A 26,975-nucleotide genomic window follows, 5' to 3' on the forward strand; every position below is an offset into this window, starting at 1 on the left:
AAACTTTGGCGTGCTTCCACAACATCGATCGAACGCGGGACCAGTTGACCTAATTACTTAAGTTTTTAAATTACCACACATTTGTTCTTTGTCTAGAACTTTAGTTCTTAATGCCCGCTTTATTTAAGCTTCGTTGTTACGGAAACTAATAGTGCAGTCCGCGGACTTTTGTAATGTGCTGGCGAAATTGGCAGAGGAACAATTATGCTTGTTCGGGTTTTTGTTTCATTTTTGGTACTAATATTTTGTTAAAAGCATATACACCTTATGATTATACATGTGTTGGTCATTTATTTTATTAAAATTATGTCTCCCATGGGGTTAGGTAGAGACAATGGACCGCCAATTGCTACGAATATTACATACCTCTTTTTATTAAATTTTATTAAACTTAGTCTATTTTTAACTAACTTCATTAAACGTGTACGTACGTAACAAATGTATATAAATACAACACTTTAAATAGGTAGGTACAACAGCAATAAATTAACAGGTCAATGTACAAAAAGTCTAACCAGCCAATAAACATAAGCTTAGACTGTATATATATACGAAGTAATTTACATATAAAGGAGACGAGTCGGTTTGAGAACCACTGGAGCCATTTGATTACCTCTAGCTTACCATTCTAATCTAAGCTAATTAATATTTAAATGTGCTTACGTCATGACAATGTATTTAATACAATGGCCAATGTGTTCCCAGCGTATTTTTTTTCCTAATCGGTCATTATTAGGCCTCGGATAAAAAATAATGCCGGTAGAGCTCGCTCGAATGCACCCGACGCCGTTCTCTAAAGAACTTAATGTATTCATTTTGCTTTTATATCTTTCGCGTGATTAACTTTGATTGATTGCATCCAAATATTGATATTTGATATTAAATTCTGGCGACCGGCCCCGACAAGGATAGCAATACACGGTAACATGTAACAAAAAAGGACGGAATACTATTTTCCATGTCGTTCGCATGATAATGAATAATAATCGCGTATGGGACATGTTAGGAAGCGTTTTTCTGAAGCCGACAAAAAATGTACCCGCTGATGAAAATGATATCTGTCGTTTGAAATTAAAAGTAATTAGTTTTTTTATGTATAACGTTGTTTTAAGCTTTGTTTTTTATACTACCTATAAAGTGAATATCATAAATGCTCTTGAACATAAAATTTATGATAGCGCCAACTTCTATACGTTAATATCTAAATGTCATAGTCTCGTTATCAATCAAGTAGATTTACACCGGGCATGTGGCAAAAAGTGAACATGCTGCACTAAACTTTATAGGTACAATGTTCATTATAGTACAAAGAAAAACTATTATTAAAGTAGATAAGCGTCTCTCTTTGGACTTGGTATTTAATGGCAAGCCTTCGCATTAGGTAGAAAAGCTGTTTAATTACGTGGTCTGTCCAAGTCAGAGGCTGGCAGGGTATGTTTCCGGTCGATTGCCACGCTGAAGGTGATGCGCGCCGAGCTTGATGGATGAAGGCAGCGCAGGCGCAGGCATGCGGCTCAGCCACATGAATTCGTGTACACAAATGCCAAGTTTATTTTTCTCCTCGCAACGATACACTTCTAGCTTATCACTCTCTTATATCAAGTAGATAAGGTCGAGAATTGCTCGGCGTAATTATTAGATACCGTCGAAGCACTAACTAGGGTAGATGAGTCGGTGGTTTTGTCACTATTTGTCATACATCGATATGCGGTTACGGACGTCCCTAGGAATGGTTACAGCACAAAATTTAAGCAGAAGTTATGACAAAAATGTCGTGGGAACGGCCAACGAACTGTGGCTTGTACTCTTTTTAATTGATTGGGCTCGAATGTCCGACTAATGGCGATCGTGCCACAACAAAATAACTTGTTAACAGAGCGACTACAATAAACTGAGACTTAATTATTAATTCACGATTTATATATACTTTGTTTTATAGACAGTGTATCTAACAATAAAAGATAAGAGGATCGTTAGTTACAATGATGAGATAAGGAATATAAATAAAGTACAAAGCGGTTACCTCGGGAGTTGGGCCGTTCTGCTCTCCATCGTCGCGAACACAGTTAGCTGTGTCCGCTCAACTTTATTTTTGTTTTGGGCGAAGAGAATTACAAGTGTATCAGGTTCACGACCGAGTATAAATAGTAATCAATTGGTAGCCTTTCATTAAACTTTACCTTCTAAAGTAATATAGTATTTCTATTTAATTACTCCACTCAATGCGCTATTGTTCTTCTTGTTATTTTCTTTTATTGCAATCAAAATCGTTATCTACGAATGAGGATCAGGTGTTTTTATAGTAAATAATTAGAGCATTGGCGTGGGTTGTTCATGTTAAAAAAACGGCTGTAGTGTAAATTGCTCGAGAATTTTAGATTTATATTTTCATTTACGTCGTACGTTTTTACTTTATTTTATAAAACATTTAGGGCGCGGGGCGTGAGCGTCGCGGCGCCGTTTCGAGTGGAAGCCTATTTTCGCAGCACATTACCGAGGATGAATGATTTCCTGACTCGCCATGATTTATGCCCCTCTGTACTACACCGGCTACCAAGGGCCAGCGACATAGACTCATTACCGCAACGCCGGTAAAGAATGGACACTCCTTTGTGCAAGGAAAGTGTGGCATTTGTCTTTCTTTGTTACTTTTGAATGAAGATAGTGATCGCATGGATACACGAGCTTCATTTACTGATTTTTATCTGCCACTGAAAGTTGCTACATTGATTACAACTATCATGATGCTACCTTGGATTTATGAGCTCAAAGTGGTATTCAGACCTACTAAAATACATTTTACGAGTTTTTGTGAATGTTCATTCCAATCTGTTTTGTTTCGCTACGCGTTTTTACATAAGTTAAAAATTTTAATTACTTATAATAACAAAAAGAAGTGAACAATCAATGTTTGTAATCTCGTATTTAAATTCGGGTAATTGTAATGACGCGTCTGAATTATACGGTCGTTAATCTTTGTCAGAAATGCAAATGCTTAGGTTACCCAAAGATGTTTAATAAAATAAACTAATTCTAACTCCCTATTCTCTACACATATCTACACTTATTAAATAATTCCGTAAAAAGTAAATACCTATACCTAGTTTATATGGAACGTTTAATATAGGTAATTATTTCAATGAATGCAATTGAATTAATCTACATTTCTTATTGGTTATGCTCAATAATTGAATAAGAGCACCGTATTTATTTATGTTTAAGGAAACGAATGTTTTTCATTCGTTTACAGCTCATTACATATGTATCCACAATTAATGGTGAGTGCGTTTATTCTAATTTAATTAATTGAAGCGGCTACTTTAATTAATGGTTGTAGTGTGGACTGGACTGACGTACTAGTCAGCTTTAAAACTACCCTTTTAACGACTGTGCCACTTCTAGAAGCTAGTGCAAATTGTTGATAGATAATTAAACTTAAGAAAAACTTTTACACCCTAAGAAAAACTGTAAAAAAGGATTTGATTAAGTAGGATTTGGTCTGAAATCGGACTTTTGGCTTTTCCATTTTAATGAACATCTACTTATCTTTTACTTAAATCATACCTAATAACAGCTCTTGTGCACTATATAATATTTTTGTCAATTTCCCCTTACTGTATAAGAAAATGTATTCTAATCTCCCTTATCAACATTAGTTGCTCACTGCAACTAACTCAACACAACCTTAGTTGCACTGTAGTCATCAAACCATTGACCCCGCTGTGCCTGACAAGGCAACAATTCGCCAAGTCTGTGTGCACTGGTAATAGGAGCACAGTTTGCGCGCAATAACCGTCATCAGTGAACGGGCGCCTGCGCAGGTGTGCTGTTACGTGCTTATGGCAACTTGTCCAGACTTTGTTGCTGTATAGACCAGATTTTTTATATTATCATGTTTTTTATAAGTACTAAAATGGTAATGGTGTCTTTAAATTTGTTGAGGAGTTAATTACGACGTCTTTTGCGAGACATTTTTATATTTGGTGCCTAGTCCAGATGATGCTAGATATTTTAATAGGTACTGTAATATTTAAAACGAATCTAGTCAGACTTCAAAACACTTGGTACTTTGTAGTCTGATATGTAGACAATTAAGCACCCAATCTGCAATGAAATTGCAGGCATAGAGTTCTGAGCTAGAACAAAACACAAACACTAATTACAAAACCAAGGCCCTTTCTAAAATAGAATCCTATAGGTATCTACGCAAATGAAGACTTGTACTAAGGTAACTTCCAACGATTGTGACGTCATCACCCTATATATATATCTTATTAATATTGTTCAGTAAGTATGGCCAGTATTCGTGACTAGTTGAGGCTATATATTGATCAGGTTGGCTATACGTCCGATCGTAGCGATCTGTCATCGGAATAACATTGATTAAAATGTCCACTAAGTAAGTAATAATGTTTCTATTGATTTATTATATTTGATTGCAATGTAACGCCGATGTTGTGTATCGTGGTTGATGATAATAAATTAGTGTACGATGAAATTTGATCAGGTCACTTTTGAACTTTCGATTTTGTTGCGAAATTGTTTCGGAGAATAGTAATGCGTTCGAAGTTCTTTCATTGCTGCGTCTATTTAAGTTAGCTGATTGGTTTTTAATGGACTAATTATACTAGAGAACAATAATCTACATTAACCATTTCAATAAAGAGGTTTGATCATATGCATATCAATAAAAAATCCATTTGAAATGAACCCTAACAGTACCTAAGTACAGAAATAAAAGTAGAGTGCATTAAAAGTTATCTGTTTGATCGATTTGTAGCATAATATAGATAACTCTTATGGCCATTGGTCTTATTAACATTATGATCGATACTTCTATGAAATCGCCGCAAACTTATAATTGAACTCGTATAAACCTAGTGATAAGCTCTTGAAGGGTATCTTGAAAGTAAATTTATGAAAGGAGCAAATATAACTGTCTGACCTTATGAGTCAAAGATCAATAGAGGTGTCTTTCACGTTTTAAAGACAAATTAATTTTAAACTAACTGACGTGAAATGTGCTGACAGATTGCAGTAGAAATATTAATCAATTCAACTCACTGCCATTATAGTGTTAGTACTTATACTTATACTGAACTGTAGTTTGCTGTGACGTGTCATTAAAATTATTGTATGCATTTGCATTATCCAATTATTTCCCTATTAATGAATTGAGAGGCTATAAACTTTAATGACATTTTTTTCTGTAAAATAGTATTTTTTTTCTAAGTCCATATAAAGAAATTTATTAGAAATGACTTGCAGTGTTCATAGGGTAGGGGGAAAAAAGCAATTATTAAAAAAATAGATATACAGACTGAAGTAAATTATACGTACGTGTTGATGACTAAAATCATAAACCGCACGGCGTGATCATGAATCATACGAAAGGTCAATCGAACTTATCTAGTAGGATTAAGTTATAGCTCGTTGACGACCTACGAACGAGTTCCTGCGTCCACAGGGGCGGACTACGAACCATGATAAATAAAAACCTACAAAGAAACGTATTGACTCATTAATGCGCCGACCAATAAATTAGAACTCAATTTAACATTTTCTTGCTCACGATCAAAGTATTAGACCGATCGCGTGTTAGAAATTATTTTTACATACAGCTGGCTCTAATACTATCCCAGTAATTTATAGTTCGGTCATTATTTTAGAAACACACTATTTGCTGTGCCATTTAAATAGAAAAGTTCAAGCTTAATTAAAGTTAAATAAAATATTAAAAATAACTTTTACCTACGAGACGTTCTCGTAAAGATGCTTGATAACTATAGTAATAACTGTGGATGTTCAGTAGTGCGCCTCTGGCGACCGTAATGTTGTGGCAATTGTTAGGGGGTCCGTTAGCAACACTTAGCTAATGAATAGGAATAAAAGATGAACTTTAATGTTTAAAGAAATTGTTCATAGTGGTTGTGCAATGTGACATGTACGAGATTATTTACCGGATAATCGATGGAATATCGATAGTGTATCGACGTGAGATGCGTGCCTGTGTGCTGTGGACTCGTATTTTTCTCCCGATACCGTAATGCGCAAGTCACGAACGGTTATGTAAGCATGCTGCTGGCCGGCGCCGTCATTATAGGCATTATTACAGGAACACTCGGTCTCTCGCCCGGCCATTGTCAAGATTGTGGGGTCAGAGAGACCCCGGCCGATGTTAGCCAACTTGTAATTTCGCAACAATTCCTATAACCCAATAAATCGTAGCTTGTAAAACAATTTGTTCGTGTTCGCTGATGAAAATTCAGAGAAGCTGTTGCTTCTTAGATCACGCTCCGCGATAGACATCGTGACTTGTGTACGGTTATTAATTATGAAAATGATTATGACGACTCATATTGTTCTTGCGTCGTGTCTAGTCCTAGTGTGTGTTGTCATTATTCGCCATATTTTACGACTGTTGCCAACAACACAAGTTGCTAACTTAATTTATTTTTTACGTGATTGTTGATCCTTGTTTTGTTTTTCTCTATGTGTATTGAGATTTATAGTTAACAAACAAATACAAGTTTGCCACAATATTCATGAGAAAAAAAATTCAATACTAACCACTAAACTAGAGCAAACCGGATCAAAAGTTTGTATGAATGATAATATTGTACTCATTGTCACGAACATAAATCAGATAGTAAGACAATCAACTGACTGCCTATACTTATAGATAGATCACCTGCGTTTATTTACGTCTGTTTCGAATCACATGCTCAATGTTCCCTCTTTTCTTATATACACGACACTTTGTTCAAATACATGACTACTATGTGTAATCTAATCAGTTTTTACGTACATTTGTTCACATTTACGCACACATATATCAGGGATGCGCATGAGTTTCTTTGGTTGTTACTGTCAATGTTATCTTTGAAACGAAGGCTGTTTGTTATTGGTGACAGTTTTTGTTGGTTCGGTTCAGTAGTGTTCAAGGTACATGCTGTAAATGATATAACAAGTACTTATATCATACAGATATAGGTATGTGTACTAACTAACTTCTGCCAGTGGCTTCGCCTCGGTTACCGTGGAATAAAAACTCAGCTCCTTACTATACCAAATTTCATAGGTCAATAAGGTTTGACGTGATTCACGGACAAATAGCCAAACATCCAAATTTCATTTAGGTATAATAATAATTAGTGTGATATAATGAAGAACAAACATTAATTCAACAAAAGATACGCATACAAATACAAAGATTATATATATAAAAAAATACATAAATACTAACAAAAAACAATAATAAAAATCCATGAAGTATGTTTGTTCGTAAAATCTGAGTCAATTTCGAATTTTGAAGCAAGTTTGTTCTACTGTCTGTCCGTTCTACGTTTAAGTATCCTATGCTAGTACAAGTGAAATCAAGGGGCAAAGCTAGTGTTATAAGTAGGAAACGCTGACCTCATATTACGAAGGCTTTGCCTATTGTAGTTAGGTTATATACAAGTTGTATATGGAAATGAATAATGCTTGATGCACTATTGTCTGTCTGCATCTAGGTTTATTGAAGAAACAAAGCTCGTTAGATTTTAATGAAATTAATAATACAGTATTTATATTTAATAGGGATGATGACGGGATATAAAAATTAAGAATCTATTTAGTCCGTCAATTAGGTAATGAAAAATTATTATTCACGTATTTTTTGTTGTCATTTAAGATAACGATACTTAGATAAAACGATTCAAGGTTTAGGAGTGTTAGCAAATACTATACTCATTTCTACGTATAAAATGTACCGAGAAATGACAGCACTGCCTTTATTTTATGGTACGCTATGACTACAGTATGAGTAGAAGTGAAATATTACCTCGTTCTAATTAGTAAATCCAAATAGCTTTATTTCTGATTAAGTACACTCTATATTATATATAACATATAACATATATGAGTATATATGTGGCTGTATTAAAAGATTAAAAACCATTGTATCGTTACCAAATATTGTGCTCTTGCGCAAACCATAACGTGTTTTCGATAGCAATGGATTTAAACACTTGAGATAAGATACCGATTTCGTTGAGACGTGGATTATCAGATTATTTTTATATTGTCTTAGTGAAGTGCACTGATTTTTGTATAAATCCTATTTTTTTATATTTGGTTTAACAATCTTACATTTTGACAAAGAAATGTAATAATCGGGAATTTTTATTACGACATCGGAATTCAATTAATTATCTTTTAGATTAAAAAGATAATAAGAACTGTTTTGGTCGCAGTGAAAATTGAGTTCTCAGTGTGAAGAAATACAGTTGGTTTTGCATCATCATAGGAGAGATTCAAATTCTAGTACGAAAATCGAAGTGACATCAAAACATATATCGTTTCCATAGCAACGCAAAATTACAAAGAGGTTATAAAGACTTAGGAATATCCAGTCTTCTTAATGTATTAATATATGTTTACCTACTTAGGTATTGTCATAATATAAAATAAAGTAATGAACATACAAATGATAAATCGTTTTATGTTCTAACCGTGTCATTAAGTGCCTTCATATATAATTCATGGGTAAAGGCTCGGTTAATCTTATTGGATTTACTGAGCTATTAACTACCATATATATTATATGGTGTATGTGTAAACACACACACACACAAACACATTGTTATGTTTGATTCTCTTAGAAGAAAAGGGAGGTAATCGCCCAATAAGTAGATATGTACATGTCTAAACAGGTTCTATAGTACTATGTATAATATACTTTGATTGTATCTATAAACAGCAAACGTCACTATATAAAACGAAAAACAAAAACAATCTAATTTACCGCCACATTCTCAAAAAAAACAATTAAACCTTTCAACATAATATAACATATTTAATTTCGCAACAAATTCGAAAACAAAATCCCCACTTAAATCGGAATTCTTGACTTCACAGCACACTGGTTTAAAATGAAGATGTGTTTGAGAATTCGGCCGTTATTCGTGTGAGTACGTCAAGTGAAACGTAGCGGAAAGTGGTCAGTATGTGAGAGTACAGTACGGCACGTTTGATCATTTTATATTTGAAGCTGTGTGTACCGTGACATACTGTGCCGCCGGTGGCCCTGCGGTCAGCCTGCTTACGGATCTATGAACGCTTTTAAAAGTACCGACAATAAAGTTTAATGCAGAAGGTTTAGCTTAAATTGTGAAATAGTTAAGTGAAACTTTACTATTAGGATTAAAATAATCGCAATTTATTGAATATGACATCGCTAAAAATCACGTTGTAATACCATTAAGATATATTTAGATATGTTTAAACATTAATAAATAAATTAGTTGCAAAATATTCACATTTTTCTATTACATCGACTTTATTTTTGATCACATTGGCTACACAGTCGTAGCGTTTATACTACGCTAAACGACTACGCAAATTGTAGCTGATCGACTATGCCTTACGTAGGCGCCTACCTACTGCTACTTCGTAGCGTATTGACTACGCTAATCGACTACGCAAGTTGTAGCAGACGATCGACTACGCCGTTCGTAGCCGATGGGTATGTCTACGATACGTATTGCGCGTAGCCGCGCAGCGTAGGTCTTGATTGCAATTGGACTTCTGTATTTTTCTTTTTATATTATGTGGCTTGCATTGCAGTCAGCGTATTTCTTACGGATCCGTGAACGCTTTCAAGAGTACCGATGTCTCACTACTGGCATATCGATATCTGTCGGTTAGGTATCGAGTTGAATCGGATTCGGGTTTCTAACTCGTGATAGATTGGGCTCGGTTATTGCAATAACTGGCCGTAATGCGATTGACTTAAACATCCGTTTTGCGCAGCTTTTGATGTCGAATTACAAAAAAGAAATAATACTTAAAAGTCGTATAATGATACGGTAATATTGGCTTCAATATTTATATTGATTTATCTTGCTCTAGTGTCATAGAGTTACGTAATCCATTATTCAAATTCAATAAACGATTTTAAATCTCTTCAATAAACAATAACAAAGGTAGGTTTCCTTCCTAAATACTCGGAAACATATCAAGAGACCCATTGACAAGTTGGAACAATGAAAATTTATTAAAATGCAATAACAATAAAATTCGTGTCCGGACATTAGTGATGTTAAGTTATTCTCCAAACGCCACTTAATGAGAAGTGATGGGTTCGTAAGAAAATAAAATAAAAATACAATGTACCCACCCCGGTTTCCAACGAGGCGGGCGCATTCGGTATGCAGGGCGCATGCGCTTGAAATTACATGTCCTGTATGCAAGGCATTCCTTCTACCGTGTCTCTGCAACCGAGAAGAAATTCTACTATCATCTCGTAAGCTCAACTACCGTATTATGTCAAACCTATAAGTGTGCTTGAGTATGATTAATTGTAGGAACCTTCGTATTTACATTAACTTTAAAATCAACTCTAACTCTACCACATAGAGACTACAATCACAAGATGATACGCCTCTTAATCGATTAACAAGATCGAGAATCGATTGATGCAAGACCTAAACGAAGCGTTAAAGTACTTCTGACCAACAATTATTTGTAGTCTCCGATTTTATCTGGCGTAGATAATGTCTAGATGCCCAGATGTATGTTGAGAATCATAAGTTAGATTCCTAAGCGATGTTCATTTGTTTATTGCAATTGAATTCCCAGAGATTTGGCAACAAGTAAGAAACAGGCAGCTTTATGCTGGGTCAGTAATAAATATAAACCGTGAACTCTTAGGAATTTATAACGTATAAATAATACAGTTAAGGTTATACAAGAGTAAGTTACCGTTCGTTAATTAGTTATGTTTACCACGAGACAAGAGTATTTTAGTGGTATTTATTATATAGAAAGTCCATAACCGTCGCGTAGTGAGGAGTTATAAATCAGTGAGACACCCACGATGCGACGACATTCGACTACTCGAACTCTAATCCGAGTGGGCTTAACCGATCGTGTCGACGAATATCGACAGTAATGTAGCTAGCGAACATTTTGTTAACGCGATTGTTAAACTATGGAATAATTTCTGCTGTTTATATCATTTGTCTTAATCTTGAACTTAGTTTTGTAACATTTCAACGAAAATGTGACATTATGTATGTAAAGCTTACATATATCAATCTTTAAGATATTATTATAAATACCTACAGCAAAATATGAACACAAACATAGATTTTAATTTGCAAAATGTCAAGCCGGATATTAAACTACGATTGTTTCGAATCTGTCCAAGTTGCGTCGGTTGTCGGTTCGACAACTTCGACAAGACAGCTTTTCCGTCCGCCTTCGACACTAGTTGTTATTCCCTACGTCACTTGTCACACGCCACTCGGTAGCACCCATCCGTAATAATAAGAATTGTAATATAAAAGCATTATAATCCAATCAGGAGGTAACGTGAGGTGTGACCGCCCGTGAGCACGATTTACCATTCGGGACGCGGCTACGTCGATCATAAAATAATTTTGGACTGAGAATTAGAAGTAAATAGCTCGTACAAGACACACACAGCGCTATAGGAGTATATGAGCGTATGACAGCGAACACTCGCGTTGGAACACTTTCGACTTCAGCCGCGGATTGCGTTCCCCGAATTCTCGAATAAGTTCATTGACGTTCTCGAACTTGAAGTCAATCACTATTGCAAAAGCGAGCGACATTCATAACCGTTTGATCGATAAAGTCTCCGCCAAGGTATGTTATCTACTCGGTAGACGTAGTTATCGTACCACAGTATAACCACTGCATAAAATGCACAAAGAAATAAGCATAAACCAACGACACTTCGCAACTGGTTTTGTTTGGGTTTCACTTTTAAGTATAGAGTTACCGAGCATCGTAAAATAAAACATCGAACATATTTTGAAATAAAGGTACGTATTTTATTGCCCCAAATATAATTTGCATAGTTTCATAATAAGGGAAATCCGGCTAATTAGCGTGCGAATATTTTCCATCGGACCGTCAGCGGCAGCGTCACGGCTCGCTCGCAGACGGTCCTCACTTAGTCACAATAATCGTTTTATATTGGCACTGACAATTATAGAGTTCACTGCCGTACATTTCAGCAATATAACTTATTATAATGGCAATCGTAAAAAAGTCTATTTTTCCAATTGCATAATTGCGGAGTCAAAGGGGAGTCTATTTAAATAATGTGAATCCAAATCGGAAATAACATGTTATACATCAAGTCTATGTGAAGAATGCATAAGAAAGTACGCGGATATACGTTATATATTAATGCAAATAGTCGGTTAAGCTGTATAATTTGGACAAAACAAGGCGAGAGCAAAACAAAAGAATCATGAGAATTTGCTTGCCATACCAGCAATATATTAAATTGGTAAAAAGACAATGTTGTAAATAAATACTTTAAAAGCAAAGCAGCGTAGCGACGTTAGTAGGCACCTAAAATACTCGTCGTCGATACGACGATCAATAAATTAAAATTAATTCGGCGTGCGAACGGTGAGATCCGATACGCGATACCGACGCCTACATTTATCATTCGCTAACACGTCGGACATTTCACAGGGCGCGTTCATCGAGGGAATGTGTCCTTTATGACAACGTACATAGGGATTATCGATGTCGTGATGATCGGGCACGTAATGATCCGGCGCGGGAACAAAGGATAACACGTCTAAATACAATAAGTGGAAGGGATAAGATGGCGTGCGTATTGGTGGTTGTAAAGGCGTCAACACACGCACGAGGACGCAACTCGCATGCGGATGCGGCTGATGTCACGGCGTGCAAATATACCGCGGCAGACTGGACGACGCTGCCCGTGTGACCTTGGCGCGGCCCGGGAAACTTCTCACGAGGCCTGCCACTTCTCTTTATGAATCAATCCCAGTTCAAATACCCGGTGCAGCATTTCGTTCTTATTCAGAAAATACCAGTTATTACTAGCAAAACAATTCATACTAAAAAGAAAACACAATTTTATTTTCCGTTAACTTTTATATCATAATTTAATTCCATAGAAAACATGATTAGTTTTCATTAAAACGCATGTAGACGGTGCAATAAAATCACCTAACTCTAGGGCTATAATTATTACGAGTTGTAACTGTCACCGGAAGACGTCACGCCGGGCACAACACACATTATACTTTATTACGTACATATGCACCAGTTACGAGCCACTTTGAGCCGTAAGGGGCAATTTTCGCCGCAAGCGAGGAGCATAAAGGAGGGAGCTCGGTTTCAGTGTAACCACGCCTTAACGCTTGTGTGGATGCAAGACCAAGGGGCGGGTTAATGGACTCAATGAATTTTTACTGGTATCCAATATGAATGCGATAAATTTGGCGCTCACTCTTATATAAAGTGCAGAAAAATAATTTTCACTGCCACCCTTTATTATTTTTTACATTAACACCAATTTTAATCTCATCACCACCATTACAAATATGAAATAAATAAGCTGGTATGTAACATACTAGGAAAATGTTTATTATATAAGTACTACATCAAAGATGAGAAAAAGCAGTACATGTCAATAAATCTCAGTAACAAACCACAGCAATAAAATACTCAATAGTAATTCAATGTGCTCCAATTTTGAATTTAAAATTTCAAAAATAGAATTCGGATTGTTTTTGGCAGGGGACCAAATAGGTTACATACTACATATCTGCAACAGAAAAAGCCCGCGTAAAAGCGCAAACCAGCCAGTAGCTTAATTATTCTTAACCCGCTCGATGTGTATGTGAAAATTTCGCGAACCGAAAAAAATCCGAAGGGTTATAAAACCGTTACAGTAAATGCATAAGGCGGGTGTACATCGTCAATTTGAACACCAGTGTTAGTGCCCTGTGGCGCGGTGATAAGATCTCTCGCTGCATCTGCCGGGGGTAGTCACATGGCAAGGGCCGGGGTTCAATTCCGGTGTTTTGTTTCGGCGCCGTCTGTGGGAACTAACGGCTTAACTATGATTGGTTTATGATTTGATTTTCGTATTTACTTGCCTTTAATTACTGTGTGAGAAATGAGGGTTTTAACTAATGCTGATTTATTGACCCCTATGACTTTGGGAATTGATTGTTTTGTTTGCTTACATGTGTAGTAAATATTTGTTTGGATATTTTTTGGAACACCTACCTTCTGTAATATCAGCATCGAATAAAGACTTTTTGGAGACAAAAATCTGATATAATAAGCTAATTCAATAATGAGCATTTACCTAACAACTATTACAATTAAAATATTCCATTATTAATAATACAAGCTAGTTCCAAAATCCATACATTAAAACTTCACATTGTCCCATAGATCTAGAGATAATGACAAAAGCGGATCTCCTAATTCAATTTCCACTGTGCTTACGTACCTTATGTTTATACTTTTTTATTCTATAAGGCCCTCGAGCTTGTAAAACACGAAATCCCATAACAATCAAGGCTTAGTGGTATACAAACTGCGTATCTAGTACAATGGTCGAAACTTGCAGCCCTCTAATGAATAAAAAGCGCTGGTGGCCACCCGGTACCAAGTTACCGCTGGAAAACCACCTTTATTGTAATATTGTACGAAAATGGATTAAACTGTCGCGTTGGAACGGCTGTTTTGGAGGAGCTTGGTAGCGGCCAGGTAGGGCATGTGGCGAGATGGTGCGATAACAGGAATTATTCATACGCGCGTTATCGGTCCGCCATCGCAGGGGCTATTGTGAACGCGGCCTAACGCGCGAGGGGTGGCTCCCGGTTGTCGCGGACGCTGTCAAAACGTTGTTGTGTGTACTCGGCCTAATGTGACGCCGTACGGATTGATTATTGTTTTATTCCGTGTTGTTTGCTGTAATGACTCCGGCGCCCGATGTTCGATTATTTCACTGAAGCCCACTGCGATGTTATCGACAGTTTAACTCGTCCAACGCAATTCGGTTCAGGCTAACTGGCCCTCTAAAATAATTATGATAGCTGCAAGTTGAGGACCGATTGAAATCTATATGTTTCAATTGTCTCATGAATATGTCATGAATAACTCTTTTGTGCTTTTATTTTTAAAAACTTTTATCAGATTTCCAGTAATTACAATCTGTCATACGATTTGGGGACACTGCCTCCGGTTCGATCGAAGGTTTCAGGTGATATAAAATTATCAGATGTTACTAATTAAATAGGTAGTTTCAACATTCACTGCTGGTAAGGTTCATTCCCCCAGCGGGTCTAACCGTGACTAGGCCGCAATGTACGGGTGCCCTTGTGATAACAATCGTTGATAATCTCAAACTGCGATCGACACCTGGATCGACACGATGCGGGCTTGTGTAGATATATCTACAACATTGTTTGCGACGAATTCATTGACGCAACGATACCATTTTATAATCGGCCAGCTTTGTTTCGGAAGGTCAAGGTATTAATTTGTGCTGCATTATCTCATTCAAGCATCTGCGTAGGTATTGTGTGTGCACTGCAGCATAGCTCAATCGTATCTCATTGAAATCACATAGACATATGTTTGGCAGTAAGTTGAGTGTAACTAGTTGTTAAGTACCCGCAGTGCGCCGCGGGGATGCTCGACCTCTGTGCCTCCTGCCGGCTTACCGTAGGGAATAGCGTGAAGGGATGCGCCCCTAACTGAAATCAACCAATCGTCGAACGGTTCACAAACACAGATATCATTACCACCGCCACCCTCGGCCAACAAATGCATACGTACATATGTTTGCTTTCTCTTCTATAAATAATCATTGACGAATGTTGTTTCGGAAATTAAAATGGGGAGCGACAGTACATGAGCATTTTAAACCCCCAGTTATGATCCCGATTCAACTGCACAAGATCCAAATGATGGACTAAACATAATGATCAAAACATTTACGAAGCTTGTATGCAAACTAATGAACACAGCGTATAATCAAAACTAACACTACTACGTACATAATTAATGAAATTTCCAGCTGGCCTACAATTTTAATTGTTCGCTGTTGTGATACGCCGCTTTTGAAACGTTTCGGAAAAGTAAGGCCTTTTGTTCACGGACGCAGCCATCGAGACCCGCGTAATGCCTCCATTATTTGTTTATCAAATAGCCATTAGAGCCCGGAATATTCATGATTACAATTACAATATTTGAGAATGAAGATGTCGTGTGAAAGACCAGTTGTTAGATACAAATGATATTAATTTAGTTCAGCTCGCGGGGGTAACAAAACGCCTCCAAATTGTCCGCTTTAATGACAACAAGTTTTGATGTTCGGACTCGTGTTACAATGACTGTCTATCGCAGGATCTGAGCTACGATAATGGTTACTTAAACGCTCGTAAACATGAGAGGTTTACGAATCAAATTGCGGAGGCGTCATCACTATTACGATTGAGTCGATTTTGAATGGTTTGTTTTTATGTGCAGGTCGAACGCTGAGCGGCGGCAGCGGGCAGGTGTGCAGGCCGCACTTCCACACGCCGCTGCATCCCTGGCTAGAGTCCAAGGCGCTGAGCGGTGGCGCGTGGGGTAGTGGCTTCCAGCAAGATGCGGCGCAGGCAGACAAACCCTTGTCACCCGCGCAGCATCACCACCCACACCCCCTGTTCTCGTTTCCCCCGACGCCGCCGAAGGACTCGACGCCAGACTCCGTGGCGGCCGCAGCGCTCGGGCAGCAGGATTACCAGGCAGCCGTCGCGCACGCCACCGCCATGAGCGTCGCGTTCATGCAGCAGCAGCAGGAGCTGCCGCTGTGTGGCGACGTGAAGCCCATGATGGGCGCTCCGCCGTCGAAGCAGCGCGAAGGTGCGCAGCCAGACTCGTGCCCCCAGGAGTCGAGCCAGCCCTCCGGGGAATACAACGCGCAGTACAATGCCGCCGGCGGCGACTACTACAACTACCAGGGGAAGGGGTATAGTGGGCAGCAGCAGAGCAAGCCGCGACCGAACAAGACGCGAACTAGCGCCGGTGAGTCCGCGGTCCGCACCGCACTGCACCGCTCCCGCTGCGTGCACTCACACACACCACTTCGCCGCGCTTATCCGACGCTCTATTACCACGTCACTAACTGAAGATATCACTGTAAGCGATTCGGATGATCCGAATCTCTCGCTCACGATACCGACTCGCATTACGCCTAGGATAGCTTTCATTTAAATGGTCTCTAATCAGTTAATAAATCAAATACGCGACCATCCGCGGTCTAATAGAAGCCTTTACAGAATGGCAGCGGAGATATCCCGCGTAATTAGAATCTCTACAGATTGTCTCATCGACAATTGAGATATATTAATTCGATAAACGTAGCAAGATTAATATTTCATTTGGTTTCCAAATGGCATTGTCGAGTGATATCGTGATGTGTTCGGATAAGCGCGGCTCTTGCACCAGGGGTTGTGGCGCCTCACGAGTCTCTAACACGGTACTAGGGCTTGGGATCATGTCGGGAACTAACGCTTCTTCTTACTAACTACTCTGCGGTGGAGGTGTTGTACTAATAATTTATGTATTGGCTCTTTGCAGTTACTGAACGTGATAAATTCTCAGTTTGCGAGTAGCGGGAATCGTGGTTGCATTTAGTTGAAAGGTGTATAGTTTCGGAGCGAACTTAATCAATCTTCCGTCGGTGTATGAGAATAGGAATTCCCCAATTAACTTGTCTAATATATTTACGGTGTAAGCCGGAGCGGACGGGCGCACTTCATTGTTACCGCGGTACATGTGAACTGACGCGGCCTCGACTGATGTTGACCAAACAAACTAGACGTTTCTCATTATTTAATTGCGACCTGCCATTGTTTTCTAACTTGATAATTAAATAAATTCTCTTAAGTAGATTTCTATTAAGTGTCGTGACAGTCGTCTAAATTAGGAGAATTGCTTTTATTTACTTTCACAATCAAGTAAACGATGTTTCTCTGTTAATTCTTTTTGTAAAGTCCATGAATGTATGCGATGTATTCTAGTCCCACATAGAAGTCCTACATAATTACAGTCAAACTCAGCGGTGACCTTTAATTGTTAGATGCGTTTTCGTAACGAGAGCACTCCTAGCCATTAGCCACGCCACGTCATTGCCAACATAACACAAAGAGTTACACAACACTAATTGTATTAACACCACATAATGCAGCTTTATTTTATATTTGAAAATGTAATTATATCTCCCGTACTTGTTAAACTTTGACAATGGACGGGAACTAAAATGGCGGCTTATTGTCTCATATTAGAATAATGAATGCGCAGATTTATGTACAATGACTGTTAATATAGACAGACAATTAAATAGTTCCCGTTACAATTATGTTTGTTCAATATTTAGTGAAATTTCAAATGGATTAGCATGCTGGTTCACGAACGCGGCCGCATCTCGATTGTTATAATGGATTTCTCATGATATAATTAGAATCGTATTGAAAAAGTAGGCGCAGCGTTAATTGCGTCGGATAAAGCCATTAACTAAGTAGACACTTATTTATTCTCTTACACTTCCGTGTATTATGAAAATGTAAATCTCTCCTATGAATTCTTTTCGCGAATTCTCTTTTAAGTGTTATAAAACAAAGATTATCTGTTGGAGCTTAAATGTCGACAGTAATTATGTCTGAGTATTGTCTATTTTATTTCACATTTAATTTATGTTCAATTAAATATTAAATATTCATTGCGCAATGAATACAATCATTGTTAAGAGCGAGCGTAGATTAAAAATGTCACTTGACATTTAAGTCGACACAGACTATAAAATTCTCCCACAGATAATTTACATTCCATTTTCGAAATGCAGATTGCTAAAAAATACAGCCTATGAAAATTAAATACGTTATACATATTCTTAAGTATTTAATCTAATTTACCCAATGTTACGCGTCGTTAAGTTTTTGTTAAACTCGACGTGTTCTTGATAATTGTCGTAAAAAACTCAATACACGCTCGCTATATAATGTATGTTTGTAATTGGAAATAGTTTATTAGCTCACTTGTTTAATTGATAGTAACACGCTGCCCGAATGATTTGTTTTTAATACATTTTTTTCATAATTAATCATTATGAAACAACGGTATACGATGTTTTTTAAATTGCTATATAATAATTTATTTTTAGTGCGTTGTTTATATCGTTCGTGGTGATGGACTTTTCTTCAAGTATTTTTAGATACTTATTTTGTTTTTGAATGATAGATTTTAATCTCAGTACTTACCTATACTGAGTTGTCTGTAGGAGTACTGAGGGTATAGTACATATGTAGGTAGCTATGTCGGGCAGTAGGTGGCAGTTCCTTGGTGGAAGCGGTATTATGTTAATGTGCGGCGGCCGGATGTGGACCATTCCATTGTGCTAGCGATCGCCTGACCTCGAGCCTCCTGCCTATTACAATATACGGACTTTAGGACAAATTAATGCAGCATTTCATAGCTACGTACCAAGACTATAGTTCGCCATTTTTGGATCAAAGACAGTCACTCTGATAGTAAAGATTGACAGTGATTGCATTCATAGACTTCACAGTTCAAGTACGCATGCAAAAGTTTATCACAGTTGATCGTTAAGCGAACCAAGGTACTTAAGTACTGCAACCTTCATTCCAGAACATCGGATAATGTTGTAGTACCTATCAGTTCTTTGTGCATTACGAATTAATGATACCGGATTAAGTACAACGTAGCATTTAGATCGAACAATCGAAAAATCGTGACCTAAAACGTAGTTTGTATTTGAAGAATGTCATGGAAAGGGCAATTCGAATAATAAACGGTCAGTTCCAATAGTAACCTGTTATTATACAAGCTATTTCTTAAACAGTACCATTCAACACTTTCTAAAACAATGTTGCGTTCACTTAGACTATTCAAATTATTCAATGATTTTGTGTTCAATAACAATTCAAATGCAGCTGCTTTGTTCGACTGCTGGTTAATCTTGCGATTATTTTCTTAGCGTTCTAAGGTAATATGGAATTACACGTTGAAAGTAAGCTTTATAATAAATTACCTTCATTATACATAGGTCTGACACAATGATGAGACTTTCTGTCTACTTGTCCGTCCTGTCTCTTTGCAGTAAGAGTCGAAGCCGCATGAATATCGCGAGTAATCCGTGTGAAAATCTATAATTAATTAATTATAACATTCACGTTGACAGCGGAACAGAAAATTTCGCGTGTATCGTTCGGTTCGGGTTAAGATACACGTAGCGTGTTGCAGCAACGCGCTCGCGTCGCCGTTGCGCAACCAATTAGCGGTGGCCGTGCGCCCGCGCCACGGACCGCCACACAACAGGAATGAGGCTCCGACCAACTCTTAATGTGTTATTATTTTTGCCCGACGACGCAATACTTTTTGTCCAGTTTAATACTAACAGACAACACTAAACAGAAATCATAAATCTTTCTCTCACGTTTCGACTAACTTTGAAACTGATTCACCAATTCGTTTACAGAACGTACAGTCAAGTTATTGTATAAAGTTGGTGTTGTTAGGTATAGTAAATTCGTCACGGTCTGCCGACGCGTATTGTTGCCTACAGTTGCATCAACTTGAAATTTGCATTTTACGTTGGACATCCCCGGCTATTAATACAATTATAAAATCAAAAGACAGAGATGTTGTGCTATCTAACGTAGCTTGCAATCACGCGGCATTCGAGCAGCTTATAGCTACATGCAAATAGAAGAGCTAAGTGAGGTCTGGTTTTAGCAAAAAATCATAGCGCGGACCGGTCGTTAGATGTGTGCGGTGCTACTCGGACATCACATGACCGGTACATAATAATTACATCGGGTTCAGTGCAAGTTGCTACTGAGCGGCATCGCATCGCTCGTCACACGTAATTATCTCGCAATATGCTAATAACGAATGCAAATACGAGCGGCCGACCGCCGCACCACCGCGCACCGCGCCACCGTGCGTCGCGCCGACCGCCGCAGCGCCGGTCCACACAGGCGCCGTGAAAAATGGCTTCATTCCTGATCACCGTTGGTAATCATACTGTACCACCACCGGCTATCCACTGATACTAAATGACTAAACAAAAGTGAAATACAATTAGCCAGTCAATGACTTGTAACATCTCTTTTTTGCTTTTAACATATTTCCTGGCAACACAATGCTCAATAAAAATAAACCTCGAGCGAGACCATCAGCTTCCATTAAATTTTTCTATTTGCATACAGGCATATAATTAAAGCGTAATAACAGCCTCTGTGGCGCAACAAAGAATAAGTTTTGAGCAATAATTTAATGGTTTGTATGCAAAATAGCCTCACCGTTACGTGTTGATGGGCCGATGCGCCGAGAGAGCGCGTCACGCTACACGAGAGCGAATTAGTCCTTCATTTAAATTACATTACCCTGATACACATTAACGTTATACGTGACTATGTAGGAGTTTTTACTTTGTGGTTTCATCGAGCAGTAACGGGCCGGCTTCGTTTGTTTCAAACGCATCGATAGCTCTGAGGTCAACACCGCTCGAGTGGCGAGCTGCACTCTCAGCGAAACGCGCCGTGTGCACTGTTTTCCCTACGCGGCGGGACTCGGGAGCGTGTGAAAACTTTGCGACTTCTCGATGGGCCCGAGAGCCTGGAGACTCTCGAAAAATAAAAACCGCCCACTCGCCTACGTAAATATGGCAGATGAAAATCTTTTATCGCGGTCACGTAGCGCCGCCGCGTCACGAGCGCACGTCACTCCGGGCTATAAAGAGCGCGCCGCATTCTAATTTTGAATAAACACTGGAATTTTTCGCTTAGCCTCATATGTTTTGCAGTAGATCAGGATAGGCAGTCTCTGCGGACTCGTACCGTTACGGACAAATAAAATGATATCTTTATGTCGAGTCTAAATCACGCGTGCCGGGCGGAGCTGCGGCCGCGGCGAGATCGTCCGTCAGGGGAAATTAAGAAATAACTCTTCGGTGTGAATGTATTAAAATGTTACCATTGGAGCGGATCGAACAATTAAATCGTATAGTAATTAATCAGAAGAGTGTTCTCTTTAATAATACGTGTAATGTCGATGTATGAGGGGCAGGCCGCTGTAAATCTTGTGAAACGTCGCCGCCCGCGGCTCCACGGGCTTTCACAAATGTTTTTACCAATAGAGACGTTACTAATGAACTAAATCCGTCTCTAAGCTAGAGACACTATCATAAAACATCGCGGCCCGTGTAATATCCTGTTATTTTTTCCTAATAATCGTTATTGGTGTTTATTTATTACAAACTTGGATACAAATTACAGGTTTTATCGATGTAACAAAAAATATAAAGGGTTAGTCCAAAAAGTGAGTCGTTGGCCCGATCGCAATAAGTTTTCGATAAAGTCCGGGCGATTTAATTGCCGGTTTTGATCTGGTTTTACATAAAAAAGATGAATGGCTGCACTGCCTAAAGCTCGTAAAACATTTTCGGTTCGTTTAACATATTTTTTTCTATCAGATATTCGAGCACTTTCACCTTCGTCGCGATGTTTCCCGCGTATTATTATTATTTATTCAGCGCGGCCTGCTGCGTCTTGGGACTTGGATAATCAGATCTAGATACATAATAATTATGATAGCTATTGATATACTTCCGATCGATATGTTCGCCTCGAACCAGTTCTATACAAACACAGTAATAGATAAGTGCCGGCGGGTGTTTGTCACGCGTCCTCAGATTTCCCACACTGATTGTACTTAGTTTGTTATCGAACGCCTCTAAGGAGGATGCGAAGGTGTAACGAGCTTTTAAATTCGATCTCGGTAAATCATCGATCGTGTAATCGAGTTTAGAGAAAGATTGTGGGCGGCGCACGCGCATCCCATATGTGAACACATCCTCTCACTAACCATGTAAGCACTTTGGTAAAATTGCTTATTGTGATGTTTAAAAAATCGTTTAATCGAGTTTCCCGGAGGACGGCTCGGCCTGGGGTCAGATTTTGCATGAATTTCTAAAGTTAACGCATGACTAAAGTATCGACTTAGCGTTTTATTTGTTTCTGTATTTCATCGCTTGGCTAGTTTGATGAATTAGGTGTCAAACGTAGAATTTATGAAGCGTTCTTTTTTTTTGTTTCGATTCGTTTATGAAGATTTGCAATTCAACTCGGTTCATGGATGAGGTGCGATGGCTTGCGTTTGAAATTGTTTTAGACATCGGTGTACAATTACACACAGCGAAAATTAGCATGTGGGTAATAGTTTATAGCTCTGGTTCCGCTCTGTTTAACACTAGACGCTCACCAATGTTTTTGCAACAACTATTTATTTTTGTAGCAACTCGCTTTTGTTGTTGCAGTCGAATTATACGCCATTGATCTATCATGTTGGATGATTACATTTTTATTTAATTTCTGTATGAATGAGGACTGTTGTTAGCATGTTCTCGATTTTATATGAATGGATTTGTTGTTTCAACATTTCTTTCTAGTTTTCAATAGTTTAATTTTCTTTGCTGAGTAATAATGTTCTAAGGGCGTTCCACAGTCGTCTGTCAAACTTAACAACCGATGCAAGCGTTACTTTCTCTTAGTTTTCCTTCGCGTGTAAAAAATCTTGATATTTTTTCTTCAAAGTGAAACTCGTCGCGCTTTCCCTAGTTAATTGAATATTTTACTATTTTTTTCGTAGTAATTGCAATTATGTTGATGTTAAGATAAATGTGTTGTGAAGGATGATGTAGAACATTTATGTAAGTGCTTGGTACAGTTTAGCATGCATTGTTAGTTAGTGAAATTATATTTGTAATGTTTCTGAATGTGATTTTCTCTCATCTTTCCCAGCCTGCCAGGAAACAGGTAATTTCCACCCTTCCATATTCCATACAATGCTACGTTATCCATGGTTTTATACACACATACGTTTTATTTGGTCTTGTCTTTGGTTTTGGTGTCGTTTCGCTTTACTACTTACTTTTGCTGTTGCATAAACACATTAACTATAATTTTGGTCTGTAATGATCTCATTATTGCGCTATTTTATTCATTTAACGCTGTTAACATTTTGATTACCATACTTCTTTTGTAATGTATTTGCAAATGAAACTATTCCATTTTTGAATTTTATCTTGTCTGCCTTTTCACGCGAAACTTTTTCTTTGGTACCATATCTGACTATGTTGTCTGCGCACAGAGGGACGAGAGTGCGTGAACTGCGGGGCGACCAGCACTCCTCTGTGGCGACGTGATGGCACGGGACACTACCTCTGCAACGCATGCGGCCTCTACTACAAGATGAACGGACAGAATCGACCCCTGATCAAGCCCAAGCGAAGATTGGTGAGTGTAAGAATCCGACCAATTTTGTTGTTTTTGATTGTCTGGGTAAACTTATCGAAGAATCATGAAGATAGATATTTAAATGACAAGTATAACTTTAAATTCCTTTATTAGATCATTGTGTAAAACTACAAACGACGTCGCAGTAATACCTACTTATAATATGTATGATATAAATTCCGACGTTCAGCTTGTGTGAAGGCGTAATGGATTGGTCTACCCAGACAAGTTCTTAGACACTTTTTGGAATTCTAATAAATTATTAGTTTTACAACGGACACGTATCTGCTATCGTTCGTATATCATGAGTTAATTAACTTCCAGGCATTTGTTGTGTTTTTCGTCTCGTAAATCTTAATCTATTCCGTTTAGAACTTAACTGTGTGCATTGATTAACAGACTATTATTATAATTAGATTATCGCGCAACTGTGAAGTGTTGGCTCACTACACTAGTTTTTACACCGGACATTTACCGTTTCCGAGTACCCGTAAGCTCGTAATTCTAAGCTCTGCCGATTAAGTTTACGAGTGTAGATGTTCATCAAACGTCCGTTTTATTAACATTCGGGCGCATTGTTACACAGTGCACCTTGGTACAAGTGTCGTGTGTTCGAGATAACATTCCTTCATCTACAAATAGCGAGACAATCCCAAGAGAATGGGTGTTGTGTACAGTTAAGGGGCAGCAATAAAAAGGCGGAGCATGCGCGCCCGTGCACGACACCGCATTAAGCGCTCCCACAAATTGGGCTGTTATGAAAGTTGAACGTTTCGACGAAAGACCTCAGCGTCCACTAAACTAGCCTCCGCATGACCGCCATAAATCTCGGAGTTAACATTTAATCTAAGGTCGGGTACGCATAAAACTGAAACAATGCGACATACGGCCCGCTCGGTGTCACGTCAGCCCATGTCGGCTAACGAGTGGCCCGTGCGCGCAATTGTACGTACAATTTACCTTAATACCCGTCTCGCAGACATAAACTAGCGGAATGGCTCGGAATATTTGCCTTTTGTTGGCCAAATTACGTAATGCGAGCGTTATGATTTCATTGCAACCAGCGCTATGGCTGCGGGCCACATGCGTATAATGCCGTTCCTGTTTAACGATTACTTAAATTGATAAAGTAAGTTAAAGTAACGTTTTTGTTTCCACAATAGTATAATAGGAGCGATTTTGTAAAACAACTTATACGAGAGCCGAGTCATGGTTTTTAAACCCGGATGTTCGTAACGCGGTTTTAATATTTAGATTCACTGTAGTGTGGAGAGATACCGTTAATGTGCTGCGAGGAAAGATTGAATTCTCACTTTTATTTTCGTTGTGGGAAATGTGAGACAATGCGCGCCTCTAGTCGCTGTCCGCTCTTGGCTAATCCTGAGGAACGTCTGCTAGAGTGGCACAATGACTCTAATAACGTTATTTACGAATCAAGATAACGTTTATTTTTATGGCGTTACAATAGCGCTAACTGCCGCTAAGTACCCACTGGGCTTCCTCTAAGTACTCAAGAATGCCGAGTTCAGCTTGGAAATACCTCCGATATCGCAATATGAACGTATCGAGCACCTCACTGGCTGCGCACAGATTTATCGATTGCAAAACAAAGGCCCAACCTAGTCCTTAAGTTCGTGTCCTAGGCTAGTATTCAGAGTTTACAAACAATTTTAAACATCAATCTGCAAACATTCTTATTAGAATTAATTAAACTAAATTGTTTCACGGCAAAATGGCGGCAATTAAGGCATTAAGAAACAACGGCCTTGTTCTAACTAATTGGACAATACGTTGAATATTTAATGCAAGTGGAATAATGAATTAAAACAATAATTTCTATTCATAATAATTGGACCAGTCCAATTATGAGCTGCACTTGACACGATTCGAAATTAAGTGGGAAATTTTAGGACAATGCGTGAACTAAACACAATTATTTTTCTTAATATAATAATGATGGCAGCCTTGTGGGTATAAGACAATAGTGTTACACAAATATTACATTTGCGTAATCTGCTCCGAATATTGCACACATTAATTACTGAAATAGGATTTTTATTTTGACTATGATAGTACTTAAGTAGTTTGTAGACGCTTAAAAATGATTTGGCTTAATTCATTTCACATTAGTATTCTTGTAATAAAAAATAATCATCCAGTGGCACAACTGGACTGGAGTTGGCTTAGGTTTGAAAAGCTGGAGTAGGAACAGGGTGGATTTTAGTCAGCAAAAGTCTGACAGTCCTTGCCCAAGGCGTGAGAAGTCATTGGACGATTTTCTCCCCTCAAGAAAGAAAAAGCGACACAACCGTGTAAATAATTGAACAAAATATTTATAATAAGCATCCAAATGACTGCGGCTTCTTTAAGACAGAGCTTGTTTGGTACATTTCCTCATAAACGTACATTATTGTCAGCGGCTGTGGTACCATAAATTATATTTAATGACACGAACCATATACACTTAAACATTGAGAGTAAGATTAATTTCCTTACACAACTTCTGTCACTTAAATGTGAAATTAAAAATGCAAATAACGTTACAACTAGAAGCTGTTTTAAATGCATAAATATGTAAAAATCGAGATAAAGATCTGTGCTGACCAAAAAAGTGCATTTTTCAACATAATATAATTTTATTTATTTCTGTATTAACTTTTAGTTTAGTTACTGAGAAAGAGTTTGGTTAGGTTTTTTTAATTGAAAAATATTTCTTTTTTTATTTCACTGTCCCATTTAAGAAGTCTTATTATTTTTTGTCTTACTTTTTTTTAAATTATAATTTAATACAGTTTTTTATTGCAGTGCCAAATA

At 38.1% G+C, this 26,975-nt stretch overlaps 1 protein-coding gene across 5 annotated transcripts in view; it reads left to right on the forward strand.

Moving 5' to 3' along the window:
• LOC118261821 (GATA-binding factor C) overlaps positions 1–26,975 on the forward strand; it is a 94,122-nt gene that overhangs the window by 16,850 nt on the left and 50,297 nt on the right. For 2 of the 5 annotated variants that reach the window (XM_050701435.1, XM_050701434.1), the window contains exons 3-4: positions 16,330–16,869; positions 24,016–24,167. In XM_050701435.1, coding sequence (XP_050557392.1) covers positions 16,330–16,869; positions 24,016–24,167 — 692 coding nt within the window. The remainder of the gene's footprint in view (positions 1–16,329; positions 16,870–24,015; positions 24,168–26,975) is intronic. The other 3 variants (XM_050701437.1, XM_050701436.1, XM_050701438.1) reach the window with 2 other exon arrangements.

This window comes from Spodoptera frugiperda, chromosome 20 (genome assembly GCF_023101765.2).
Source record: "Spodoptera frugiperda isolate SF20-4 chromosome 20, AGI-APGP_CSIRO_Sfru_2.0, whole genome shotgun sequence".
Taxonomy (NCBI): Eukaryota; Metazoa; Arthropoda; class Insecta; order Lepidoptera; family Noctuidae; genus Spodoptera; species Spodoptera frugiperda.